At 49.2% G+C, this 23,068-nt stretch overlaps 1 protein-coding gene across 2 annotated transcripts in view; it reads right to left on the reverse strand.

The window, feature by feature from the left end:
• Positions 1-202: 202 nt before the first annotated feature.
• The window catches only part of TCF7L1 (transcription factor 7 like 1), a 150,712-nt gene continuing 127,846 nt past the window's right edge, over positions 203-23,068 (reverse strand). The window contains exons 4-12 of one of the 2 annotated variants that reach the window (XM_027623678.2): positions 20,041-20,124; positions 6,997-7,129; positions 5,875-5,977; positions 5,558-5,641; positions 4,665-4,808; positions 3,820-3,979; positions 3,628-3,735; positions 2,775-2,850; positions 203-1,602 (exon numbers count right to left, since the gene is read on the reverse strand). In XM_027623678.2, the coding sequence (XP_027479479.1) occupies positions 1,169-1,602; positions 2,775-2,850; positions 3,628-3,735; positions 3,820-3,979; positions 4,665-4,808; positions 5,558-5,641; positions 5,875-5,977; positions 6,997-7,129; positions 20,041-20,124 (1,326 nt within the window). In that variant the 3' untranslated portion in view covers positions 203-1,168. Of the gene's footprint in view, positions 1,603-2,774; positions 2,851-3,627; positions 3,736-3,819; positions 3,980-4,664; positions 4,809-5,557; positions 5,642-5,874; positions 5,981-6,996; positions 7,130-20,040; positions 20,125-23,068 lie in introns of both variants that reach the window. The other variant, XM_027623677.2, reaches the window with a different exon arrangement.

A 23,068-nucleotide genomic window follows, 5' to 3' on the forward strand; every position in this document is an offset into this window, starting at 1 on the left:
AAAAAATAAAATAAAGATTTCTCTCTTTGGATTTCAGTTATCGATACTGACGGGTCTCTGTACATTTGAGGCTGGAAGTTGGGTTGAATTTTTCTGTCAGGCATGTTTTCGTATTCTCCCCTCCAACCCCCTGCAAAAATCTAGCACAGGGCTTGCTATGAAGATGGGGGCTTGATTCAAACAAAAGGATTGAAATACTCAGAAAAGGTCTTGCAACTGCAATTTTATTTTCTTTTGTGAAAATAAACAACTGGAAGTTTAAATTGCTCCAAAAAACCCCATAAAAACAAAAAGAAATACACACAGAAGAAGCATGTGAGGTGATAGGGGGAGGGAGGAGGGCGTTTAGACCTTTGGCAGATTGTGCTAGCACTGACCCAGGGTACAAGAGCAAGGCCTTGGGGCCAGGTCCCATCTGCCACTCTGGGACGGTGAGGGGAGGTCTTGACTGGTGAGGGGGTGGCACAGAGACTTCTTCACCGAGAAAGTGGCGGGCACCTTGAATCCCTTTCAATGTGGGGAAGGACCATTTCAGAGGACCTCTTTGCCCACCCAGAGCTGAAGGCTGTTGCGTTAGGGCCCACTGAGGGAAAGGGGACGCTGGTGAAGACAAATCAGGCAAAGGTGGCTTCTCATGGGATGACAGTCTTACACTGGGCAGAGGACGAAGATGAAGGCAGTTGAGCGAAGGAGAAAAACTTGGCGAGGTCGAAGGGAATGTCCAGGAATGGGATCTAGAGGAAGAGGTAACAGGCTAGAAGTCCAGCCGTGGCCGACATGCGGACCAGGAAGGGGAGGGTGGCACGTGGGAGTGCTGAGAAGCGGGAGCAGGGCAGAGAGGGAAAGAGGTAGAGAGGAAGGGGTCTTCTGCCCAGGTCCATCCACCACTGCACGTACAGGAAGAAGAAGAAGAACACACTACTTTTCAGTTCTCTTTCTTTTAAAGATTTTTTTTTGTTGTTTTGTTTTGTTTTTTAAAAAAGCCTTAAGATCAGCTACTGGTTACATCTACAAAACGTAAAGTGCTGTTGCTACCAGTCACTTTACAGAACAGTCCAGAGTGGTCAAATATTGACCAATAAAGTTTCCTTTTTTTTTTTTTCTTTTTTCTTCTGAATCCTTACTACTCGACGAGTCACTTGACAGCCTGCATAGGTCAGGGGGCAGCTCAGTGGGCAGACTTGGTGACCAAGGAAAGAGGCTGGGCCTGGAGGACTGGGAGGGCCTGGTGGGCGTGGAGCGCGGCCGGGAAGGAGGGGGGAGAAGTCAGCAGAGCTGTGGGCAGGGACCCGAGGGGGAGTGGCCGGGAGAGGAGCGGGGGCTGGCTGCCCATCTGGCCGGAGGAGGTGGCTGTCGCCTTGGCTGACAGGAAGGCAGCCGAGTGTAAAGCCAGCTGGGCCCGGCTCTCCGGCTTGGTGGTGAGGGAGAGGGGCTGGGCTTGCTCCGAGTGCGTCGCCGCGGGGGCAGCCGGGGACGCCAAGGCTGCGGAGGGGGTGGCCGGGGAGTCCAGCATGCTGCCGTGGGAAGAGGCAGGGCTGTCACAGGACTTCTCAGGGGGCAGGTACTGAACACATGGCTTCTTGCTTTTGGAGGCCAGAGCACCTACGGGGACAAAACACAAGAAAGACTGAGCAGCTAGTACTGCAGGTGAGGAGGAACACAAGAACGCCTACTGGGAGGGAAGGGCGGGGGGCCCGAAATCCAGGCTTTCAGGAGGAGGAAGCCGCACTGGGGGACACCTAGAGCATGGAGAAGGGGCAATGCCAAAATGCCAAAGACCTATTCGGTATCTGATAGGAGGGAAAAAAACTAAGGCTATCACATCATCCCCTTCCCTGCCTAAATCTCAGCATTTTTGGAGACGGATCTCCATTCGATTTGCTTTGAAATCTCTGGCTTACGGTGCAATCAGAGATGCATAGCACCTGCGAAGCGGTGAGGTGTATAACGGAGTGCGCAGCACATACATACTCTACTCATCTGTACTCCTACGTAAATAAATGTACAAATCATATCGATGATGGAGAGGGAGAGGGGGGGAGAGGGAGAGGGAGAGGGGGAGAGGGAGGGAGAGGGAGGGAGGGAGAGAGAGAGAGAGAGAGAGAGAGAGAGAAGGAGAGAGAGAAAAGAGATTAAAAGCACTTTAGCTGGTACCAGCAGTTCTATACTTGTCCAGAGTGAGCACGAGATGAGAGGTCACCATGCTAGGTGTGATTCCGGTGTGAAAAGACACAGTACATAATTTTGGCACAAAGTGACCCCGAAACCAAGCGAAGTATTTCTTTGGGTGTTCAACCGACCCAACCTTGGAGGAACACCTGCTTCTATTTGGTTCACGAATAGGTGGCATGTCCATCTCTCACGTGCCCCCTTCCTGAGGGAATTTCCAAGATAATTGCAGATACCATTCATTTTTGCCTGGCACATCGATTTTTAGAACCCTCAAATAAGATGCAACTCAACTAGTTGAGTTGAAAAGTGCCTAGGTTTTGAAGTGGGAAAGTGGTGGCATCAAATCCTGCCTCCGCCATTTAACAAGCAGAGTGACTGGGAAGATCCACCCTCTCTGAGGCTCTTAATTCATCATCTCTAAAAGGGGGTAATAATAACACCCACCCTAGTATGCAAGAGGTTCCCATGTGGCAGAGGCCCTGAGAATGGTAGCTGCGACCCAGCAGCGCTGTCGCTGTACCCTACAGAGAGCCCGGAACGATGCACGACAGGTTACCACCAGGGCGGCCGTTAGAAGAGCCGGTGCCCTCCTAAGGACTCACCCTCCGCCTCTTGGACTTGCTGCTGGGACTGTGTCTGTGACAGCTGCTTTTCTCTCTTCCTCTTCTTTTTCTTACCCTGAAAATTATGGCCACAGAGAGGGTAACCAAGGGGCAGCATAACTGGCTTTTCGGGGGGACTCCCAGACACGAAGTGGGGGAGCCCAGGACATGGCCCATACTGCCCCGACCCCTCCCTGGGGGAGGGAGCTGGCGGTGGAGGGGAGTTGCTCAGGTCACGCAGCCACAGAAGCCTCTGAGGCAGAATGAGCCTTGCTGGAAGGTGCCCTCCCGTCCCCACTCTATTCTTCCCTCCAACCCGGGGTCCTGGCCTTCTTGGAAGGCCTCATCCCTTCAGTGCCCTCGGGCTTATTTTTCCATTTCCCTCCCTGGAACAGTGTGGTTCTTGATCTCTTCTGAGGGGACTCAGGCCCCACCGAAAATCTAAGACAGCTCTGAAGCCTCCTACCAGAAATAAAAAGCAAATGAGAACAGACATACAAAAACCTGTCTAGTTTCGAAGAGTTATTAGCAATGCCAGCGGGGTTCACACATCGCCCTCTGAGCCCCAGGTTCGGAGCCCTTGGCCAGCAACACCCCCACCACCAGAGCCCGGACACAGCTCGTGCTGCGTCCTGAATTATGGAATCAAGGGCTGAGTCCACTTCAAATGAGAGGGCTACAAATTCACATCGGTCCTTAGGACACCAAACCCATGTCCTTGTTGATCTGAGAACGGAGGTGCCTCCCTTATTCCTGGAGAAATACAGCCTCCTCTGGGCCCTAAGAGGCCTCCGTAAGCGGAGCCACCTCCTGCTCCCGGGGGGCTGCTCTCTGGGCCCGACGGGCCACTCACGTAGTTGTCCCGGGCTGACCAGGTCGGGTAGAGCTGGGAGTGAAGCTGCCGCTCCTTCCGGGCCAGTTCGTAGTACTTGGCCTGTTCTTCTCGGGACAGGTTGTGCCACTGCGGAGAGAGGTCAGAGGTGACAGGGAGCGAGGAGTGCAGGGGACGCCGCCCCGCGTGGCCCGGGCCGAGAGCGGGCCTTACCTTTCTTCCCAGGATTTGGTTAATGGCCGCACTTTCCTTCAGGGTGCACTCAGCCACCACCTTGGCCCTCATCTCCTTCATATACAACATGAAGGCATTCAGAGGCTTCTTCACGTGGGGTTTCTTTTCTTCCTCCTTTTTCACCGTGACGGGTGATTTCCTGGGAAGTCACAAAGCTGTCGGTTAGTGTGTGTCGGTGGCCACCCGGCCCGCGACCCCTGGCCCTCACTGAGGCCAAGGGCCGCCTGCCCCCGGCGAGCGGACAGGAGCTGCTCGGGCGCTCGGTGGGTCAAGCAGCTCGCAGCACCTGAGCATCCCCCACGAGTGGTTCCCAGCCTTGGAATGACCTCAGGCCGTGTTCTATGAGGAACTGGTTCCCCGAGGAAGGGGCAGAGGGTGGTGGGGAGGGGCGCTGGCGACAGGTGACAGGGAGGGGGCGAGGCACTTTGGGCAGAAGCAAGAGGGGGGTCTCCTGTGCCAGGGGGCGCTGACTTGGGGGCTTTCCTGCTGGCTTTATGGCTCAGCTGACAAAGCCCTGGCCTTGGTGACAGAGTGACCTGGCGAAAATCCTCCCTTCAGGGCTCACATTTTTCCTGTGTATGGGGGAGGGGGAAGGAAGCCAAAAGCGCTCCAGGGTTCTCTTTCCGCCTCTAAATCCCGTCCAACTTCCCTGACTGCACGCAAAGAGGACTCTCAGAGAGCATGGGAGCGATCCCCAAGAGAGAAGAGGATGCGGCGGAGGGAGGCTGCTGGCTGCCCTGCTAAAGGCCACCAGGGGAGAAAAGTAAATGGCGTTTTGCTGCTCAGAGACTGGCCACCCCACACCCAGGCCGCCTGATACTCACGCGCTCACGGCCGGGCTGAGGCTGGGGGGCGCCGGCTCCTGCTTGACGATGGGGGGGACGATGGCGGGGTGGGGGATCCCTGAGGTGGGCAGACCAGGATGGGCCGGAGCCACCATGTGAGGAGAGAACCGGCTGGAAACCAGGCTGTGTACCAGGTGGGAAACAAGGGACGACTGAGGGGTTCGGGCTGACTGCTTGTCACCCAGCAGAGGACGTGGTGACCGCCTGCCCTGGTGGCAGAGCTGGGCCAACACCTCTGCCAAGGCAGCCTTTGAGGACGGACCGGGAGCGCGTTCACGGACCCGCGACAGATCCAGGTTCGGCGGACACCCAACAAACCTCCCTTCCCGCACAAAGGCACAGGGCTCCTCTAGCTGATGCTGGAAGCAGGTAGGATGAAAAACAAACGCAAAAGAAGGTGGAGCAGGCCAGAGGCCAGGGCGCTCAATGGGGAAATAAGGGCTATGGGTTGCACTTCCTTTGTCACCAGAGGTGCCACTGTCACGTAGATCTGGCCTCTGAGACAGAAGCCCCCTTTACTGTTCCCTCTCCTGACATCATTTCAGGAAAAACTCATCTTCTCCCAGTCTCTGGCTTCAGTGCCACAAAGCCTAGCACGTGGGGGGGACGTGGGGGGAGGCTAAGGGCTAGGGCCTTGAAATTCTTCCCTTAGAGAGATGGGAAAGGAGTGAGCCGAGTCTGTGGTCTCCATTCCGACCACGGGGCACGAGGAGGTCCCTTAGCAAAGAGGGGTGGGGAGGAAAGGTGAGCCCGTGCCTCCTAGTTTAGGGCCAGAGAACGCTTTCTGAATGGTCAGAAATGGCAAGGACACTCGTCGAGGGCCACTCTCTACAAGGCCACGTCACGCTCACAGACCCAGTCCCGGGACTCACCTGGACATTGAGGCGTTCATGGCGAGGGCAGGGTAGGGGTGCCGGAAACCACCAGGAGGGAGGGAGTACATAGGCTGTCCTTGCCTAGAAGGGCCAGGAGCAAGGACATCTGGTCAGCACGCTGGCTATGGTGGGACTGTTCAGGACAGGGAAGGAGAGGGGGCTGGGAAAAAAGCATAATAAAGGGCAGGAAGGAGGAAGTAAGAGTAAGAGCCGTGGGCTTTGGGGAGAGGACCCCACTGTGGCGGGTGGGGGTGCTGCTGCAGGTACAGGAGGCAGAGGGCGGCCGAAGGAAGGAAGGTGGTGAGTTTCCTTACTGTGGGACGAGCCAGCCGAGGGGATGGGGGATTTGTCCGACAGCTCCAGGAGACAGTGGGTAATATGGAGACAGCTCAGATGGGTGAGGGGGCCGGGGGATTCCTGCTTCAAAGAGACACGTGTCAGTCTCTTCCTTGGCCCTACCACAGCTCCTGGAACTAACACCAAACCGGAAGTCCCTTGCCCTATGTCCCCAGGCGTGCCGGAGCTTGGAAGGACTTTCTTTCAGTGTCCTGGCCCTGTCACCTCCCCAGCTCTGCTGGGGTCAGGGACATTTTTGGGGAAGGCAGGACTGACACGGCTTCTCTCTGGCTGCCTGGGTCCCACCTCTGCCATCAGGAGTAATTTCCAGCTGCTTATATAGGAGTCATCCAAGAAAGGGACCGGAAATCCTGGACTGAGAGACCCAAGATATCCCCCAGAGTCACCTGCTAACTCCTCCTCCTCTAGAAAACCTACCCCATTCGTGGAGAAGTGAACTTTGCATTTCTAGTCCACACTTGTCCTCCTCATTGTCTGTAACTTACAGTAACTGTGATTTCTCTTTAAACAGGGGCTCCAAAAATGCTTTGAGCCATGACCACTCTGGGAATTTGATGAGGCCATGTCTCCCTGGGATGGACAGTTCTGGTGAACAAGTTAAAAAAAATAAATAAAAGCCAGCTCAACCTTAGTGCTTTATAGCTATACTTAGAAGTCAGGTCAGACTGGCTACTTTTGAAAATGTTCAGTATAAGGCAAAGGTCTTGGCTAAGGGAGGCACAGAGACAGCCCACAGCTGGGCTAGACTTCAAGGACAATGCAGAAGATTTCCCCCCCACGTCCAGCTCATTCCACCCCCAAAGTATTAAGAGATTCTCACTGTGGAGCCAGGCCCTGTGCATTGCCTCATATAATTTCCTTTTATCCTCACAATGCCTCTATGATGTGAAAGGGACACAGGAAACACAGATGAAAAATCTGAAAAGGCTAACGTTAGTGGGCAAGGTTATGGGCTCTTGGGAGTTGGAGACATGACCTGAGGCCAGGGCTGCCTGATTCCAGGGCCGTGATGTTCCCTGAGAAGACAAGCCTGGCCCACTGGAGCTCTGCATGGGGGCCAGCAGAGTTGGATGACTCACCTGTCTTTGGATCGATCTCTGGGGAGAGGTGCGTGGGAGGGGAGCCAGGGGAGAAGTGGTCGTTGCTGTAGGTGATGAGGGGCGTCAACGGGTGCATGTGATGCGGGGGCTGAACAACAGGAACTTTATTAGACTGAAAGACAGAGAGAAAAAGACTAGACACAGTTGCCAAGGAGACAGAGTCCAACCTGCTGTTATACACTGTGTTCAATACATGCCAGGTATTTTCCACGCAACAGCCCATCCAGCCCTCAGACAGCCCTGGAGAGAAAGGAGCAGTCTACACTTCAGGGAAAGAACCAACAGAATTAGAGGAGGGATTACACCCACCCTCCAAAATCCCCTCTTCAAAACAACATACATTCACTTCATGTATGCTGGGCGGTGCTAAATGCTCCAGGCTATTGAATTATCAACTGTGCTCTGTGTAATCTCAGTGAGGTTTAAAAGGTTCAACGCACCCTTTCCAAATAGATTTCACAGAAATAGTAGCTCACAAGTTCAAGTCTGAGACTGGGAACAGACCAGTGGGGAATTGTCCTCGTCAGACCTCATGGAACCAGCTGTCATGTTCAGGCTTTTCAGACACAACCCAAGAGCACTTAAAACAGGTCTCTCTGTAGCACTTCAAACACTGCTACCTAATTACCATACTTCCTTTAAAACACCAGCAAATGTAAGAAGTACAATTATTCTATAGAACTATTAAGAAGAAAAAAAAACACTGGCATGCCATTGACGCACCCTGATTTCAGATATGAAAATGGGAAAAACCTGTGTGTCCTACAATTGGTGAACTGGATTAAATTGTTTTAATCTCATCTGACTTAACAATAAGGAGTTTTATTATAAAAACAACTACAATTTTTAAAAAAGATTTTATGTATTTGAGAGAGAGGGAGAGCTAGTGCACAGGCAGAGGGGGAAGGGCAGAAGGAGAGGGAGAAGCTGACTCCTGGCTGAGCAGGGAGCCCGACGAGGATTTGATCCCAGGACCCTGGGATCATGACCTGAGCTGAAGGCAGACGCTTAACTGGCTGAGCCACCCAGGTGCCCCAAAAGAGCTATAATTTATTGAGCACCCCACTATAAGCACAGCGCTAGGCAATACATCTGCTCCTTATTATAACTTAGCAAATTAGCTATGATTATCCCCATTTGCGGGATGAGAAAACTGAGCTCAGAAAGATTAAGTGGCTTAGCTCAAAACACAGAGCTAATAAATGGCAGAACTGGATTCATACCAGCCCTTTGCGGCTCTAACAAACCAGAGGGTTTTCTCTGGTAATACCTGCGTCCCCAAGAGCCCAATCAAAACATACCTGTCAGAGAAAAAGAACTGACATAAATTTTTTTTTTGCATAATAAGGTAAATGAGTTACAAGTGGAGAAGAGATTTGCTTTACAAAGAGATCTGCAAGATGGATAATGATTTGGAGGCAGCCCAAGGGCTAGAATTCCAAACTGCTGTCTTCCCATTTGAATTTTTCATTTCATAGATTCTGGGAACGTTTTTGTCCTTTCTCATGGTGCCCATTTGTTGTTCATAATGCAAACTCCGATCTGTACATTTATGTATCCGTGCTGACGGTATTCTTGCTCTACTTCCAGTAGGTTAAGCAGAGACAAGAGGCAGGGTACTGGAGCAAGGTCCCCAACCAGGATGCCAGCTCCCAGACCCGCAGATAGGAGGCAGAGAATTCAGACTGTTCATAACCGTAACCACTAGGTGGCGCCGGCACATGACCAGGCGCTGCAGAACCCGCCTGGAACAACCTCCTCTCACCTCCCAACCACCGTGGGCTCCTTCGACATTGCCTACAAACTCTAAAATTATTTTTCCCGTTTCCTTGCTGACTTTCGAAGGCGTCTCCATGTACACGAACATATAGCGCAAATAAGAGTATAGAAATTATTTTAAGGTCAGATTTCTTGGAACCTAATGTATCTAAATGATGCATTTGGGTTTCCTGGAAACAGCTTTGTCTAAAGGATGGTTTTTAGTATTATAAAAGCAACAGAATTATTATTAAAGTGATAATAAACGATAAAAGAATTACACAGAATGATTACAATTTTTTTTAAAGATTTTATTTATTTGGGGGCGCCTGGGTGGCTCATTGTCTGCCTTCGGCTCGGGTCATGGTCCCAGAGTCCTGGGATCTGGGATCGAGCCCTGCCTCGGGCTCCTTGCTCAGCAGGAAGCCTGCTTCTCCCTCTCCCTCTCCCACTCCCCCTGCTTGTGTTCCCTCTCTCGCTGTCTCTCTCTCCGTCAAATAAATAAACAAAATAAAGTAAAAAGATTTTTTTTTTATTTTTTATATGTGAGAGAGAGTGTGTGTGAGTGGAGAAAGGAGAGGGAGAGGGAGAAACAGACTCTGTGCTGAGCGCAGAGCCCGATGCAGGGCTCGATCTCATGACCCTGAGATCATGACCTGAGCCGAAATCAAGAGTCAGATGCTTAACCAACTGAGCCACCCAGGAACCCCCAGAATGATTACAATTTTTAAAAAATATATAAAGCTCTATGTTAAAAAAAAAGGCTAGTTGCTAAAAAAAAAAAAAAAAAAAAAAAAGGACTAGAAGCACACCAAAATGTAAACAGTAGGCATGTTTGAGTGGTGGAACTATGGGTAATTTAGTTTTTCTTGTTTCTATTTCTGTGTTTTCCAACTTTAATTATTGTCTATATTAAAAAGTATACTTATGGTGAATACAGAAGAAAGAAATACAAACTGTATTATACAGCATTTAGAAAACACAATCAGGGGCACCTGGGTGGCTCAGTCAGTTGAGTGATAAGACTCCTGGTTTTGGCTCAGGTCATGATCTCCTGGTGGTGGGACTGAGCGGGGCGTCAGACTGTCCTCCATGCGGTCTGCTTGAGATTCTTTCCCTCTCCCTCTCCCTCCCTCTCTGTTCTTGCCCTTGCTCATGCTCTCCCTCTCTCTCTCAAATAAATAAATAAAACCTTTAAAAAAAGAGAGAAAAGAAAACATAAAATCACACTAGCCTAACCCACATTTTGGTGTATCTCCATTCATTTCTACTTCTTCTAGATCTGGCTTTTTACTTATCGACTTACATTGTTTATAGCCATCTTTTATTAAATTAATGTTTTCAGCTTTTTTTTAAACATTTTTTTTAAGTTTACTTGAGAGAGAGCGAGTGAGAGAGAGCACAGAGGGAGAAGGAGGGCTGGATGAGGGGCTTGATGACAGGACCCCGGGATCATGACCTGATCCGAAGGCAGATGCTTAACCGACTGAGCCACCCAGGCGCCCCCATTTTTTAGCTTTACTGAGGTATAACTGACAAATAAAAGTGTAATATATTTGAAGTGTACAATGTGATTCTTTAATGTATGTATGTATGTATACCCATCTAAACATACTTCCTAGCATTATGAAACCCTGACTGCCCATGTGCTGTTGAGTCTGGCCCCATCAGAAGCTGGTACACAGCACTGAATACGTAGCAAAGGACAAGGCAGGGAAATGTGAGTTACATTAAAAAGTGTAAGTATTCTCACTTAAACGCTCTGTGAATTATTCTTGGTTCCCATTAGGTGGCATCACTGTCTAGAAAATGGACTGGGAGGTGGTGGGTTCACAGAAAGAGAAAGGAGGGTAAATCCTTCCTAAGTCAGTCTGGGAAGAGGCAGCCTCTGGGACCGATAATAGAGAACTGCTCTCTTTGGAGCTGACCCAGGGAAGGCTCTCCTTGGAGGCTACCGTTCCAGTAAAAGTTTCCGCTCTTTTCTCTCCTCAGCTACCCTCAGGAGCAGGATGTCTACAGCATACACTCAGGCCAAGGGTAGGAATGCTGGGAACCAGTCTACACCTCTCAGTGGAAAACCCCAGCACAAACAATGTGTACAGGCGAAGGTACAGCGTTCACTCAGCACTGTAGCCGAGGCCAGATTTACCTGGAGAGCATCTCAGAGCCATCTCGGGCCTGAATCCTTCCGCAGTCACACAGACCAAACCCTTTTCCAGTTCAAGTGCTTCTCAAACATTTTAGTCTGTTTCTAGAGGTGGTGCAAGCCAACCTTCTTCTTTAAATTCCTTGTCCCCGAGGAAACAATGCCTTGTCTCCCACCATTCAGGACTTAAATTCAAGGTCAAAGAAAAGCTAGCACCACACAGCTCCAACATAGACAGAGAAACCACCTCTCCACAAGGCCCCTCTCGTCCATCCCTCTCCTGCTTGTATCAGGAACTTGCTGGAGGCCTCCACAGAGCCTCCTGGCTCACACTATTCTTTTCTTTCCGATCCTGACTTCAGAGATCAGAAGGATAAGGTTTTGTAGATCTGGCAAAGATGAGCCTTCACTTTGTGGTACCACTCACAAGCAGCCACAGACTCACCAACAGACTGCCCAGGGAAGATACTGAGAGTCCTTGGGGTTGCTGACTGTATCTGATTTTATACATTTAAGAAATCTGTTCTACCTACATCCATTTGCTGTTTACTGCTGGAGGCGACCTTCTCTGTGGAGGCCAGAAGGGGACCTGTTTCCCCCAAGGCAAGGCTCTCTGCTGAGAATATTCAACAGCCCAAGAAGGAGGGTTTCCAAGGACTTGCTGGCTCTGGCCACAATGTTCAGTGTTACCCCTTCTATCTGTGACAGATGATTAGTTAGGCTGGGGTGGGGGGAGGGATCTCCAATTTTTTTTGGTCATATAACTTAATAAAGCATCAGTTCTGCTGTGTTTTGTTTGCTGGCTGGTGGTTTGTGCTCTCTAGTAATATTTTCAATTTAAGGATACTGCAGGAATCTTTTGAAGCTACTTGTACATTTCCTTATGGGTTATGTTAGTTAAAAGTAATGTGTAAATCCGCATAGCTGGGCTCAGGTGAACTGCAGTACGCTGAAAACCAGCAAGTAGGTGAAATCCCTGCCGTCGATCCCCTCACATTCCATAGAGTAAAGATGAACTTCTTCCTAATGATTTTAGATTAAGACATAAGGGACAGTGTTTTCACTCCTACCCCCTACCCTCAATGGAACATCCTGTGTCTGCACAGCTTTTTGGAGATAACCAACTGGAATCACTGCTCAAGCCTGGACAGAGAACAATTTTCTTTGCATATGTCCCACGGCAGGTCCTAGGAGATCCTTCCTTAAGCTCCTTCCACAATTCTTTCCTATCCTTATACATCAGCACATCACTTAAATAAATATTTCCTCTACCTAATGAGAGCTCATCAAGTGTTGGAAGAGAAATACCTTGTTCTCTCAGGTCTTCTCTTTGTTTCCCTCATTGGCCACAGTCTCTGGACTCCTCACTATTTTCTGACCATCTGTCTCTAAATTACCCTCATGTCTTTCTTAAAATTAGTAAAATATTCCAGAGAGAGATGACCGGTTGGTAGTACAGAAAATAAGATTGAAAGATTTATATTTGGTAGAACTAGGGCCATATAGGAACCTAATTTAAGTTGGTGGGACCTCATTTCTCTCTCTCTCTCTCTCTCTCTCTCTGTATGTACACACACACACACACTCTCTCTCTCTCTCACAAATACTACTTGAAAGGCAAAACATACACTCTTGACCATTCTGTCATCGTATCTTATTAAAGAAAGGAAGTCTGAATGTATGTTTCCTATACAGAATTTTCCTCTGCTGAAAGAAATGGAAATCCACACTTTTATTTATTGGATAAATGTTTGTGGAGACTGTCTACACAGCAGGCACTTGAGTTGGGCAGCCAAAGGGTTGGAGGCTGATCGAGCAGAGATGGAAAGAATCTTGGGCCTCTGATCACATGGATGAACTGCTGAACTAGTTGGTCCTACAGAAAACACCAATCATAGCAATAGGAGCAACCAGATGAATTCCCTTCTTGTTTCACCACGGCGGGGTGGGGAGGAACAGGTATTTATTTTGTTGTACCTATTATATGCCTGGTACTGCTCCAGGTCTTGCGAATGCACTAGAGACTCGTCTATTTAGACACAAACACCGATTCTCAGGGTACCTATGTTCTAATTGGAGAGATGGACAATAAGCAAAATTAAAAAATAATGTCTTAGATATTGAGAAATGCTAAGGAGAAACACTAAGTCAGGGCAAGGGTTTGAACAGGGAAAGCCTTGAGGAGAAAATGACTTTTGAATAAACACCGGAAGGAAGTGGGGGGGCAGGGCCTGCGGACAGGTTGGGGAAGAGCGTTTTGGCAGAAGGAACAGCAGCGTGGTGGCTGTGAGATGCTTAGCATGTCTGAGGAGCCACAAGGACGCCAGTGGACTGGAGCAGAGAAGAAAATGACGGGAGGGTCTCTACTACCGTTTAAATGCTTTCTGAGCTCCTCATAGGTGGCAAGCCACAGAAGCCGTAAAGACAAAGCCAGGCAACGGGTGAGAGAGAATGTTTAGGGAACTGGAATGTGTTTCGGGTCCTTCTAAGCAGGGCCATATTTTTGAGGTCCTTGCAAATAGGGTCCACGTAAAATTCTTGGGATAAATCTTTCTTCATCAAAACTCTCTCTGTCCCAGTGTTTGCGGGCATCATGAATGGCAAAAGAAAACCCTGACGTTACCTTTACTTTTGTTTCTTTGACACTGGCCCCCCCCTTTTTTTTCCCTGCATAAATGCTTGTAGGAAAAAACGCTTAAACCCTCACAATTCAAATTCAAATCGTTGTCCGGATGCACATAGGTGAATGCCAATTTTCATTTCCCTTCTAGAATTCAGGTGAACTCTTCCAATCTATAAATTCAAGTGTTTGTTTTTAAAGCCCAGTTTCACTTCTATTTATTGCCTTTTATCGTTTTCGTTGGCTTGGTCTCTTTGTCAAGAACACTATTTGTCGACTGGTTTTTTTTAGTGCCTCTCTATCCATTGCCATCTTTTCTGTGAGGGTCATCAATGCATGGATTGGACTTGCCACCATGTCCATTCTGCTCTACAGTAAGATTCATGAGCGGGAAGAGAGGAGGAAGAATTCCCCAAAGCTAAATGCTCAGTAGCAGAAACTAACAAGTTTGATGAAAAAAAAGGACACTTACGTGGCTTCAAAGCCTCTCCCCACAGAGAGCGCTTATTAGTTACAAGCAAGAGAGAGAGCAATGTCACAGTGGATACACATGGCAGACACCACCTTAACTGAATGATTGAAGCTGACATCCCCGCTATGGGGACGAATGGACACGACATCAGTGCAGTAGGGTTCTTGCCAAAAACACATGACCGGAGTCCAACCACGAGGAAACAAACAAACCCAAACGGAGGGACAGTCTACAAAATAGCTGATCTGTGCGTCCCAAAAAATGTCAAAGTCGGGAAAGACAAAGGCTGAGGAACCCTGGTACAGCAAGGGAGACAAGGGACATGGCAAGTAAATGCCACATGTGATCTTGGATTGAGCTCTGGCCAGGGAGAAGCACATGGCCGTAATGGACACTATTAGGGACATTTGCCCAAATCTGAATATATATTGTGGGTTAGAGAGGAATATGAAATGTTTATGTCTTGATTTTGATAACTGTCCTGTGGTCATTGTAAGACAGTATCTTTGTTCTTAGGAAATACATCCAAAGTATTCAAGGGTAAAGGGGTACAATGTCTCCCAACTTACTCTCAAATTGTTTTTTTAAAAAAAATCCACACATATATGTGGATGTATACACACACACACACACAGAGAGAGAGAGAGAGAGAGAGAGAAAGAGAGAGGGGCAAAGCATAGGGCAAAATATCCGAATCTGGATAAAGAGCATATAGGAGTTCCTTGTATTATTCTTGTAATTTTTCTGCAAGTTTAAAAATTATGTCAAAATAAAAAGTTAATACTGTATAGTAAGAAGTGAAATCTGTATTGGAGGCAGACCAGAGCAGCAACAGGCTATGGGATGAGTTTTGAAGTGCTTTGGGTCCGCAGCAGGTGTACTGTTGAAAAGATGGAGAAACTATGTGCAATTTTATTTTTTTTAATTTTTTTTAAAGATTTTATTTATTTATTCATGAGAGACAGAGAGAGAGAGAGAGAAGCAGAGGGAGAAGCAGGCTCCCCGCTGAGCAGGGAGCCCGATGCGGGGCTCGATCCCAGGACCCTGGGATCATGACCTGAGCTGAAGGCAGACGCTTAACCATCTGAGCCACCCAGGCGCCCCATGTGCAATTTTGAAAGGGACATCGCGATAAATGTTTTAAGTTGAGAACTGGCATGCTCAGCAAAGCCAGATTTCTCGGCTCAAAGGCAGAGCAGCAAGGCGGCCCTTCTTCAGAAGGAGGGCTTCCAGGCACTGGCCTGGCAAGGGGACCTTGGACACGAGGCTCGGTAAGCTGTTTCTGAGAGTGGCCCGATGTTTAATGGCAAAACGGGGTGTTTACTATTTAAAGGAAGCATTTTGGTCATCTTCTAGAAAGCACCTGATAGGTGCATGCACAAACACACAAACACAGAAGAGAATGAAGTGCTGTATCACAAAACGTGTGTAGGTTGTGGGATTATAGGTCTTTTTCTGGGCACTTTGGCATCTTCCCAAGTGTTCTACATACCACAAGTCTTACCTTCATGGTTTCAAAAAAGACTTAAAAAAAATAAAGGTCCCATATGAGAAGAGGGAATGGAGCAAGGGGGGCAGCTTATAGGCTGTATTACCTTTCCCCTGATGAGTTATTCTTCCATTCATCCACAGGGGTTCCGCTATCACCTACCCTGTGCTAGGCATTCTAACAGGTGCGGGGTAAACGAACGTGAGCAGAGCAGACGTGATTCCTGTCTTTGAGTTGGTTATGTTCTAGAAGTGCATCTATTTGTTTTGTGTGGCTGGGCACAGTACTCCAGGAAGAGAGGAGGGAAAGACGGGGGCCAGGCACATGGGGGCTGCAGAGAGGGGTCTGGATAACAGTCTACATGCAAGGAGATCACAGTGATCAGATATTACAAGTCGTTACATATAAAATATCACAGCTATTCCATTTTTAGAGCTTGTTTTTAAAGCATAAAATCCAAGTAGTAATAACACTTAACTCCATCCCCACCCTGGCCCGGTTATGGCTTGTTTATACACATTTCCTTGACAGGCAGCTTTGACATGACTCACTAAATCTCTGCCAAGTATGCAGGCTGTTTCCTTCATTTGCCCTTCTCTCAGGGCAAACCTCATCTTAAAATATTTTGCTTGTGATTCTAAATGAAACCTCCTAATTGAGTGTTTTCAAATTTCTAATAAAAACGCCAGTGTCCAGACCTCCACAACTACCTCCAGAAACCTCCAAGTCCTGCTTATAGCTCCAGCCTCGAGAAGCTAGCACCTAGTAAACTGGGATCGTCTCTAGCTCCTTCTTCCTGAAGTTCACCTCTGACTTACAATTAGGGCAATGATTCTCCATTCTACCCCTTAGAATCTCCAGGGGAGCTTAAAAAACTAAGATAGCAATTCCACCCCAGACCTATTAAATCATATCCTTGGCAGAGTAGATGTGAGATTCTATAGGCTCATTATCTATTACCTTTTTGATCTGTCCACTTGAGCTGGCCCCTAATGCAGGCCCTCATCACCCCTCAGTCTGCTAATTAAACAGTACTTTAATCGCTCTTTCCTTGTCTTAAAAAGAGCAGCAGTGGTGATGGCAGCAACAGCAGTGAGCTGACCATCACTGAGGGCTTACCTCGTGCCAGGCACAATTCTAAAATCATCACAACGCATGGGCTCATTTGCACACAATTCTTGAGGTCAAGTTCTCTTCTGGTTCCCATTTTATAGACAAGGAAACCAAAGCAACGTGAGATGAAGTAACTCGGCTAATGCTGCACCAATAGGAAGGGGCAAGGCTGGAGTTCAAACCCACGATGTTTACACCCTCCGACACATAGATGGTGCTCCCCGGCTGTGTCAGGCTTTGCTCCTACACACACGTGTGTCTCAGAATCAGAATGAGATGCTCCGACGTGAAAACTGAGAATGGAGGCTTCTCCGTATCTGTAGCATTGCAAGGTAACGGAAGTTTCCCCCAATACATGTTTCTTAAGCTTTTGAGGCGTGTTTCTGCCTTTTTTTTTTTTTAAGATTTTTATTTATTTGCGAGAAAGAGAGAGCACGAGCAGAGGGGAGGGGCAGAGGAAGACAGAGAAGCAGGCTTCCCGCTGAGCAGGGAGCCCGATGCAGGACTAGATCCCAGGACCCTGAGATCATGACCTGAGCCGAAGGCAGACGCTTAACAACTGAGCCACCCAGGTGCCCCTGTGCTGTTTTGTTTTGTTTTTTTTTAAGATTTTAAGTAATCTCTACACCCAATGTGGGGCTTGAACTTACGACCCCAAGATCAGGAGTCACATACTCCACTGACTGAGCCAGCCAGATGCCCCTTTGTTTTTCTATATTAGAATACATAGTGTGATAATCCACAATTTACTAGAAAATGAGCCATTTTGTTATCTACAGTGCAATGTGTCAACTGTTCAAGCTTCTCCACTCTGACAAAGTAAGGAGCCCCTGCTCCACCACCACACTGAATTAGCGTCTGCGGAGCACATACCTGCGATGGATGAATGTTTGCTTGGCTGTTGGAGCTACAGGCATGGAACCTTGTTGAGCGTTTAGGGATTTCATATATCTTTATGTCACTCACTAAATGAGAATGGGTACCTTAATTTATTTAAGGAAAAGAGTCTAGAAAGAGAACGGAAGCTTAGAGAGGGTAAAGAACTGTTCGTATCTCTGAGTAGAGGCTCCTGGAGGAGTGAAAGGAGGAGTCCAGGAAGCAGAGGGCTGTAAAAACTGACAGATGCTACCTGCGCTGAGCAACAGCAGGGGCACTGCTTGGACTCGGGCATGAGATGGCAGTTGCTGAGCTAAGCCAGGTGGCAGGAGATCAGCAGAACAAAGGATGCGGTGGTGGAGGTGGGAGTCGGGCTCTTGTGGGAGAAGCTGGTGGTGAACACCCACAAGCAAAATAAGATAATGCTCGCAGGAGGAGGAGGGCTGGACACAGGGTTTTTTTATTTTATTTTTCAGAGATGGATGGCTCTGGGCAACAGAAAGGATGGGAAGCTCAATGAGTACCCGTGCTAGTTTGAAAGGGAACGCACTTCCTCTAAAAGTAGATGGAGATGTTAGACAATGTGCAGAGACAGTATGTGGAGGGAGGAGCGGAGGGAGGGCCCTGCGTCTCGGGGTCCGCTGGAGTGGGCTGAGGGGTGCCGCAGGATGGGTGGGGGGTGAGCAAAGGCTTGAAACTTGTAGAGACAGCTGTGCCGGGAGGAGACAAGCCAGGTTTGTGGCAGGGTGGATGAGGGGTGCCATGTCCACCACCGTGACTGACCACTAGAGGGCATTGGGACCTTGTGTTCGGCCATCCCAAATGGGACTCTGGGGGACCAGAGATACCACCCTAGCCTATTCCTGGGGCTGCTCAGGCCTTGGTGCGTGGCCACAGAGCCTCTCAGGGGCAGCCCGCACCGGACAGCTCACTGTTCCCAACACAGTTGCTGGTCTCTTCCTAGAGATGGTGGAAACAGCTCTCCCCGCTTGTCTCCCCGGTGGACGGCAGGGACCATCACCTGAGAACTACACGTGCTATACTTCTAAACATCCAAGGGCTCTGCCTCTGTAAGCTGTTCACATGATTACTGCAAATCATATGGGCTCACCAAGCCTTTATTTATCTTCTACTTATATCTTCTTTCTCCTCAACTAGACTCTAAGCTTTTAATGAAAAAGGGCTGTCAGGGTATCTTAAAATGTTCTGAATGAGATGAAATAATATGTCTGGGATTTACTTTGTTTATCTGTTTTTTTTTAAAGATTTTACTTATTTGACAGAGAGAGACACAGCGAGAGAGGGAACACAAGCAGGGAGAGTGGGAGAGGGAGAAGCAGGCTTCCCGCCGAGCAGGAAGCCCGATGCAGGGCTCGATCCCAGGACTCTGGGATGATGACCTGAGTTGAAGGCAGACACTTAATGACTGAGCCACCTAGGCGCCCCTGGGATTTACTTTAAAACAACCCAGTGTTGTACGAGGGGGAGTGTGGGTAAAGGGCACAGGTGAAATTTTCCATAACAATGTTTTATTTATTTTTAAAAAAGATTTTTCCTTTATTTATTTGACAGAGAGAGAGCGCGCGTGCACACAAGCAGGGGGAGTGGCAGAGGGAGAGGGAGAGGGAGAAGTAGACGCCCCGCTGAGCAGGGAGCCCGACATGGGGCTCAATCCCAGGACCCTGGGATGATGACCTGAGCCGAAGGCAGACGCTTAACTAACTGAGCCACCCAGGCACCCATAACAATGTTTTAAACAACACCCTGTTTCCCCAGGTCTCCTTGTCTGTAAAAGGCGTAGGTCATGCCAGTGGGTTTCCTTCTAGCTGCACCCTCTGTGATTCTGAGGCTCGCTGTGTAGTGCATAACACCAGTTGGCTTGCGGGGTTGTGTGGGTCTTAAGGCTAGGGATGCCCAAGCTCCTAAGAAAAAGTCCTGGAAGGCAATATCCCAGGACCATCCCTTCTGGATGTCAGTCCCCTGCAAGGCCCAGGGAGGCAAGACCTGCTTGGACCCCATTGCTCCCCCACTCCCAGGACCATCCCGATCTTCCTTTGGGGCCTGAGCTGCCACAGGGCTTGGCACGAAGGCCTCCACGGCCCTGCTGGGGTTCTTGTTTGCATGTGTTTTAATTAATTCTTTTCTATAAATCCTGTATGAAAGAGCCTCTTCAACTGTAATCACCTGCAGCTATGAGAAGTGGCAAGGCAGAAGGAGCTACAGCAGAGGGAAAGGACAGCACCGCTTCCCGGGTGGCCCGGGAGGAGGGGGCGGTGGGAAAGACCAGGGTTGCCAGGCAGGGCGGGGCCGGCATTTCTAATCACACACCACCCATCCCAGGTGGTTGGTGCACGTGTGCTGAGGTGGGAGGGGCAGAAGAGCACACAAATAACCCCACTACACCCCTGACCGCTCTGCCTTCCACCCGAGGCACACACACTGGAAGCAGTACTGCCAGGCCCCATAGGCTTCGGGAAGGCGGAGGGGACGCAATGCCATGGGCTAAGGTGACAGTGTCCCTCCGGCACTTGAAGGGGAAACAGACTTACCAAGTGTGCTGGGGATGGTGACCTGGTGTCCTTGACTGTGGCGCTGGAGGGGACATCGAGGAGGGGCCACTTCATCTGCAGGTACTGCACAGGGGACAGAAAATACAAGGCAGCTGGTTAGAGGTCTCGCGAGCACCCCCAAGTGAGCAGAGGAGGAGCTCTGCAGTTAGGGTACTGTTGGTTCACTGCACCTGCACGAGCTCCTCCCTAGTCGGCGTCCATGCGATCATCTCCAGGGAGAGCACGTGCTTATAGTCACCCCTACCACCACCAGCGCCCCCCAGTCATTTTGTGGGGGACTCGCTCAACAGCACAACCAGCCAAAGTGTCCAAAGAACCGATCACTGAGGGTCAAGTTCTGCCTGCTCTAGTCATGGGACAAGCAGGGCTCATCAAGGGACCAAGGGCTCCCAGATGGTGATCTTGCCCCCTTCATCCCCATGGCTTATAGCATCACACACAATACTCCCTAGGACATGGCCTCCAGGAGTATGTGGGGAGTGAATGAATAAAAACCATCTGCCTGACCCTTGAAGGGTCATGGGTAATATCTGTCCATACTCAACAACGCTGATTTAACTTCTAGTTATAGCGTTTCTTAACCCTGAGAAGATTATCTAGTACCTTACCCTGTACTAATCCAAACCCAGTAGTAAACCCTCTATACACACACACACGTGCGTACACACTTTCTTTAAACTAAAAGCCTCTCCTCAACCCTGGCACGGCAGTCTTTGGCGAGGGCCCGGGAGAGGATGAGTGGGGAGGAGGGGAGAGGCCCTGGGTGAGCTCACCTGGGTTCCAGAGTCAAATGCTCATGGGTTCAGGGTCTCACTCTGCCAGGCTGTGCAACCCTGGACAAGTGTCTTAACAACTCTGAGTCTCAGTTTCTTCATCTGTAAGGCAAGGCTAGGTCCATAATTTTGCCGGTTGTTAGAAGGATTAGGGACAATGTCAAGTACAGAACACAACCCTTCCCACGTGGGAGACATGTGATAAACAGCAGCTATCATTTCCATAAGCAAACCATTAGTCTTTGCCAGGGGCAAAAGCACACATGTTGTCTTGGTGTCAACACTGATACGGTGCTTCTGGGCAATGGACCAGCTATGCAGCCTCTTTACAGAATTCTTGAGGTTACTCTGAAAGTTACACCTCCAATAAGAAATGCTGGCTCCAGGAAGAGTTTCATAGAGAGACAGAAATAAGTCTCTGAGTTTTCCCTTGCTCTGGTCATTCAATTCCAGGGAAAAAGAAATCGTGATTTGGCCTTGAGCTAAGTGCCCAGAATTGGAAAAGTAGAATGGGTGGTGCCCCTCGGCTCTTCATCACCTACAAACATGGACTGAGAGGGCAGGGTCTGGGCTTTCAAAACAATGTCCACAGGCAGGGATAATAACCCTAGGACACATTTAAGGAGGGCAGTGGCCACACAGACAGCAGGTGTATGGGCCAAGCAGGCCTGTCTATAGGAGGCTTGGGAAGTCGGAACGAAAGAGGGGATTTGAGGGGCCCTACAAAGAAGGACTGTCTCCACTCCAGGCCCTCTGGTACCTGCCCCCTCCTCCCTCCCTGCTGCCATACTATCATTCTGCCCCTGCGTTCTGCTGACCCTTCCCACCCCCACCCATTTCTTTCCCTACCCAGAGCCTATACTTTCTAGATGAACTAACTGGGATTTCAATGCCTCTGGCAAATTAAAAGGACTGGACAAATATTGGAATCATTAGTTAAAATTCATTTCCTCAGTGAATAACATTTGTGCCATGCGGGCAGTTTCCAAAGCATTGCATTTTTTTTCTTCTTTTTTCTTTTCTTTCTTCCAAGATTTTATTTATTTATTTGAGAGAGAGAGCACACGTGCGCACGAGCGGGGTGAGGGTTGGTGAGGAGCAGAGGGAGAGGCAGAAGCAGTCTCCCTGCTGAGTGGGAAGACCGTCATCGATCCCAGGACGCTGAGATCATGATCTGAGCCGAAGGCAGACGCTTAACCGAATGAGCCACCCAGGCGCCCCTCAAAGCATTTTCCACACGTCAACTGGTTTCATCTTCACAACAACCCTGCCGTTGTAAGTAGAGGTGACTGTCCCAAATTTTCGGAGGCGCTAATGGAGGTAAACACAGGGTGAGTGATTAGCCCGAGTTTATGAAGGGAGCTGCAGATGAGGTCCCTTGACTTCAAACCCCACACTGTTCACTACAACGCTAGTCATAACACTTTCCATAACATCACCTTCTTGAAACCCCACCCCTACCCCAGCCTGGATTTTTCTCTCTTCCCTTTCTGTCTCACACAGGGCTGGCCACCTCAAAGCTGAATGAATATTTACACATCAATGTTCTCCCATAGAGATGTTTCCCTAGCACTAACACCCTGAGCATTTCTGTTTATTTCCTGGAGGTGAGCTACAATCACAAATATCACGTGCTAAAGAGAAGTGTCCCAAATCCACCCCAACATGAAACACAGTAGAAGGGTTCCTGAAACCCACCAGCTCTACCAGCGTCTGGTTTCCTAGCTGGAGTCCTAAAGGCACACACTGCACACTCTTCGTTCTTGTTGGCTTACCAGGGAGGTTCTTAGATCAAAGAGGAATCCCCCTGAATCCTAGTTTGGGAGAGAACATTATCAGCGACCTTTTCAGGCTGTGAGGCAGAGCAGGCTTGTGGGAGTCGAGCACAGGGTTTCTCAACCATGGCACGACTGGCATTTGGGGCTGGATATGGTGGGAGCTGCCCTGTGCACGGCAGGATGTCGAGTAGCTTCCCTGGCCTCTGTTTACTAAATGCCAGTAGCTCCCAGTCTCCTGCCCATTTGCGATCATCAAAACCGTCGTCTCCAGACTGCTGAATGTCTCCTGGAGCGGCCAAACTGTCCCTCAGGGAGAGTCCCTGCTCGAGTGGCTGAGGAGCTGGTACCTCATATACTATGAGCTACATGAGGGTCTGCCTTCGAACTGGGGCTCTCAAGGCACAAACGTGCATAGAGACACACATGCTTGGAGCAAGTGCTTTTAGTAAGAGCTAC

Source organism: Zalophus californianus, chromosome 8, assembly GCF_009762305.2.
Source record: "Zalophus californianus isolate mZalCal1 chromosome 8, mZalCal1.pri.v2, whole genome shotgun sequence".
NCBI lineage: Eukaryota > Metazoa > Chordata > Mammalia > Carnivora > Otariidae > Zalophus > Zalophus californianus.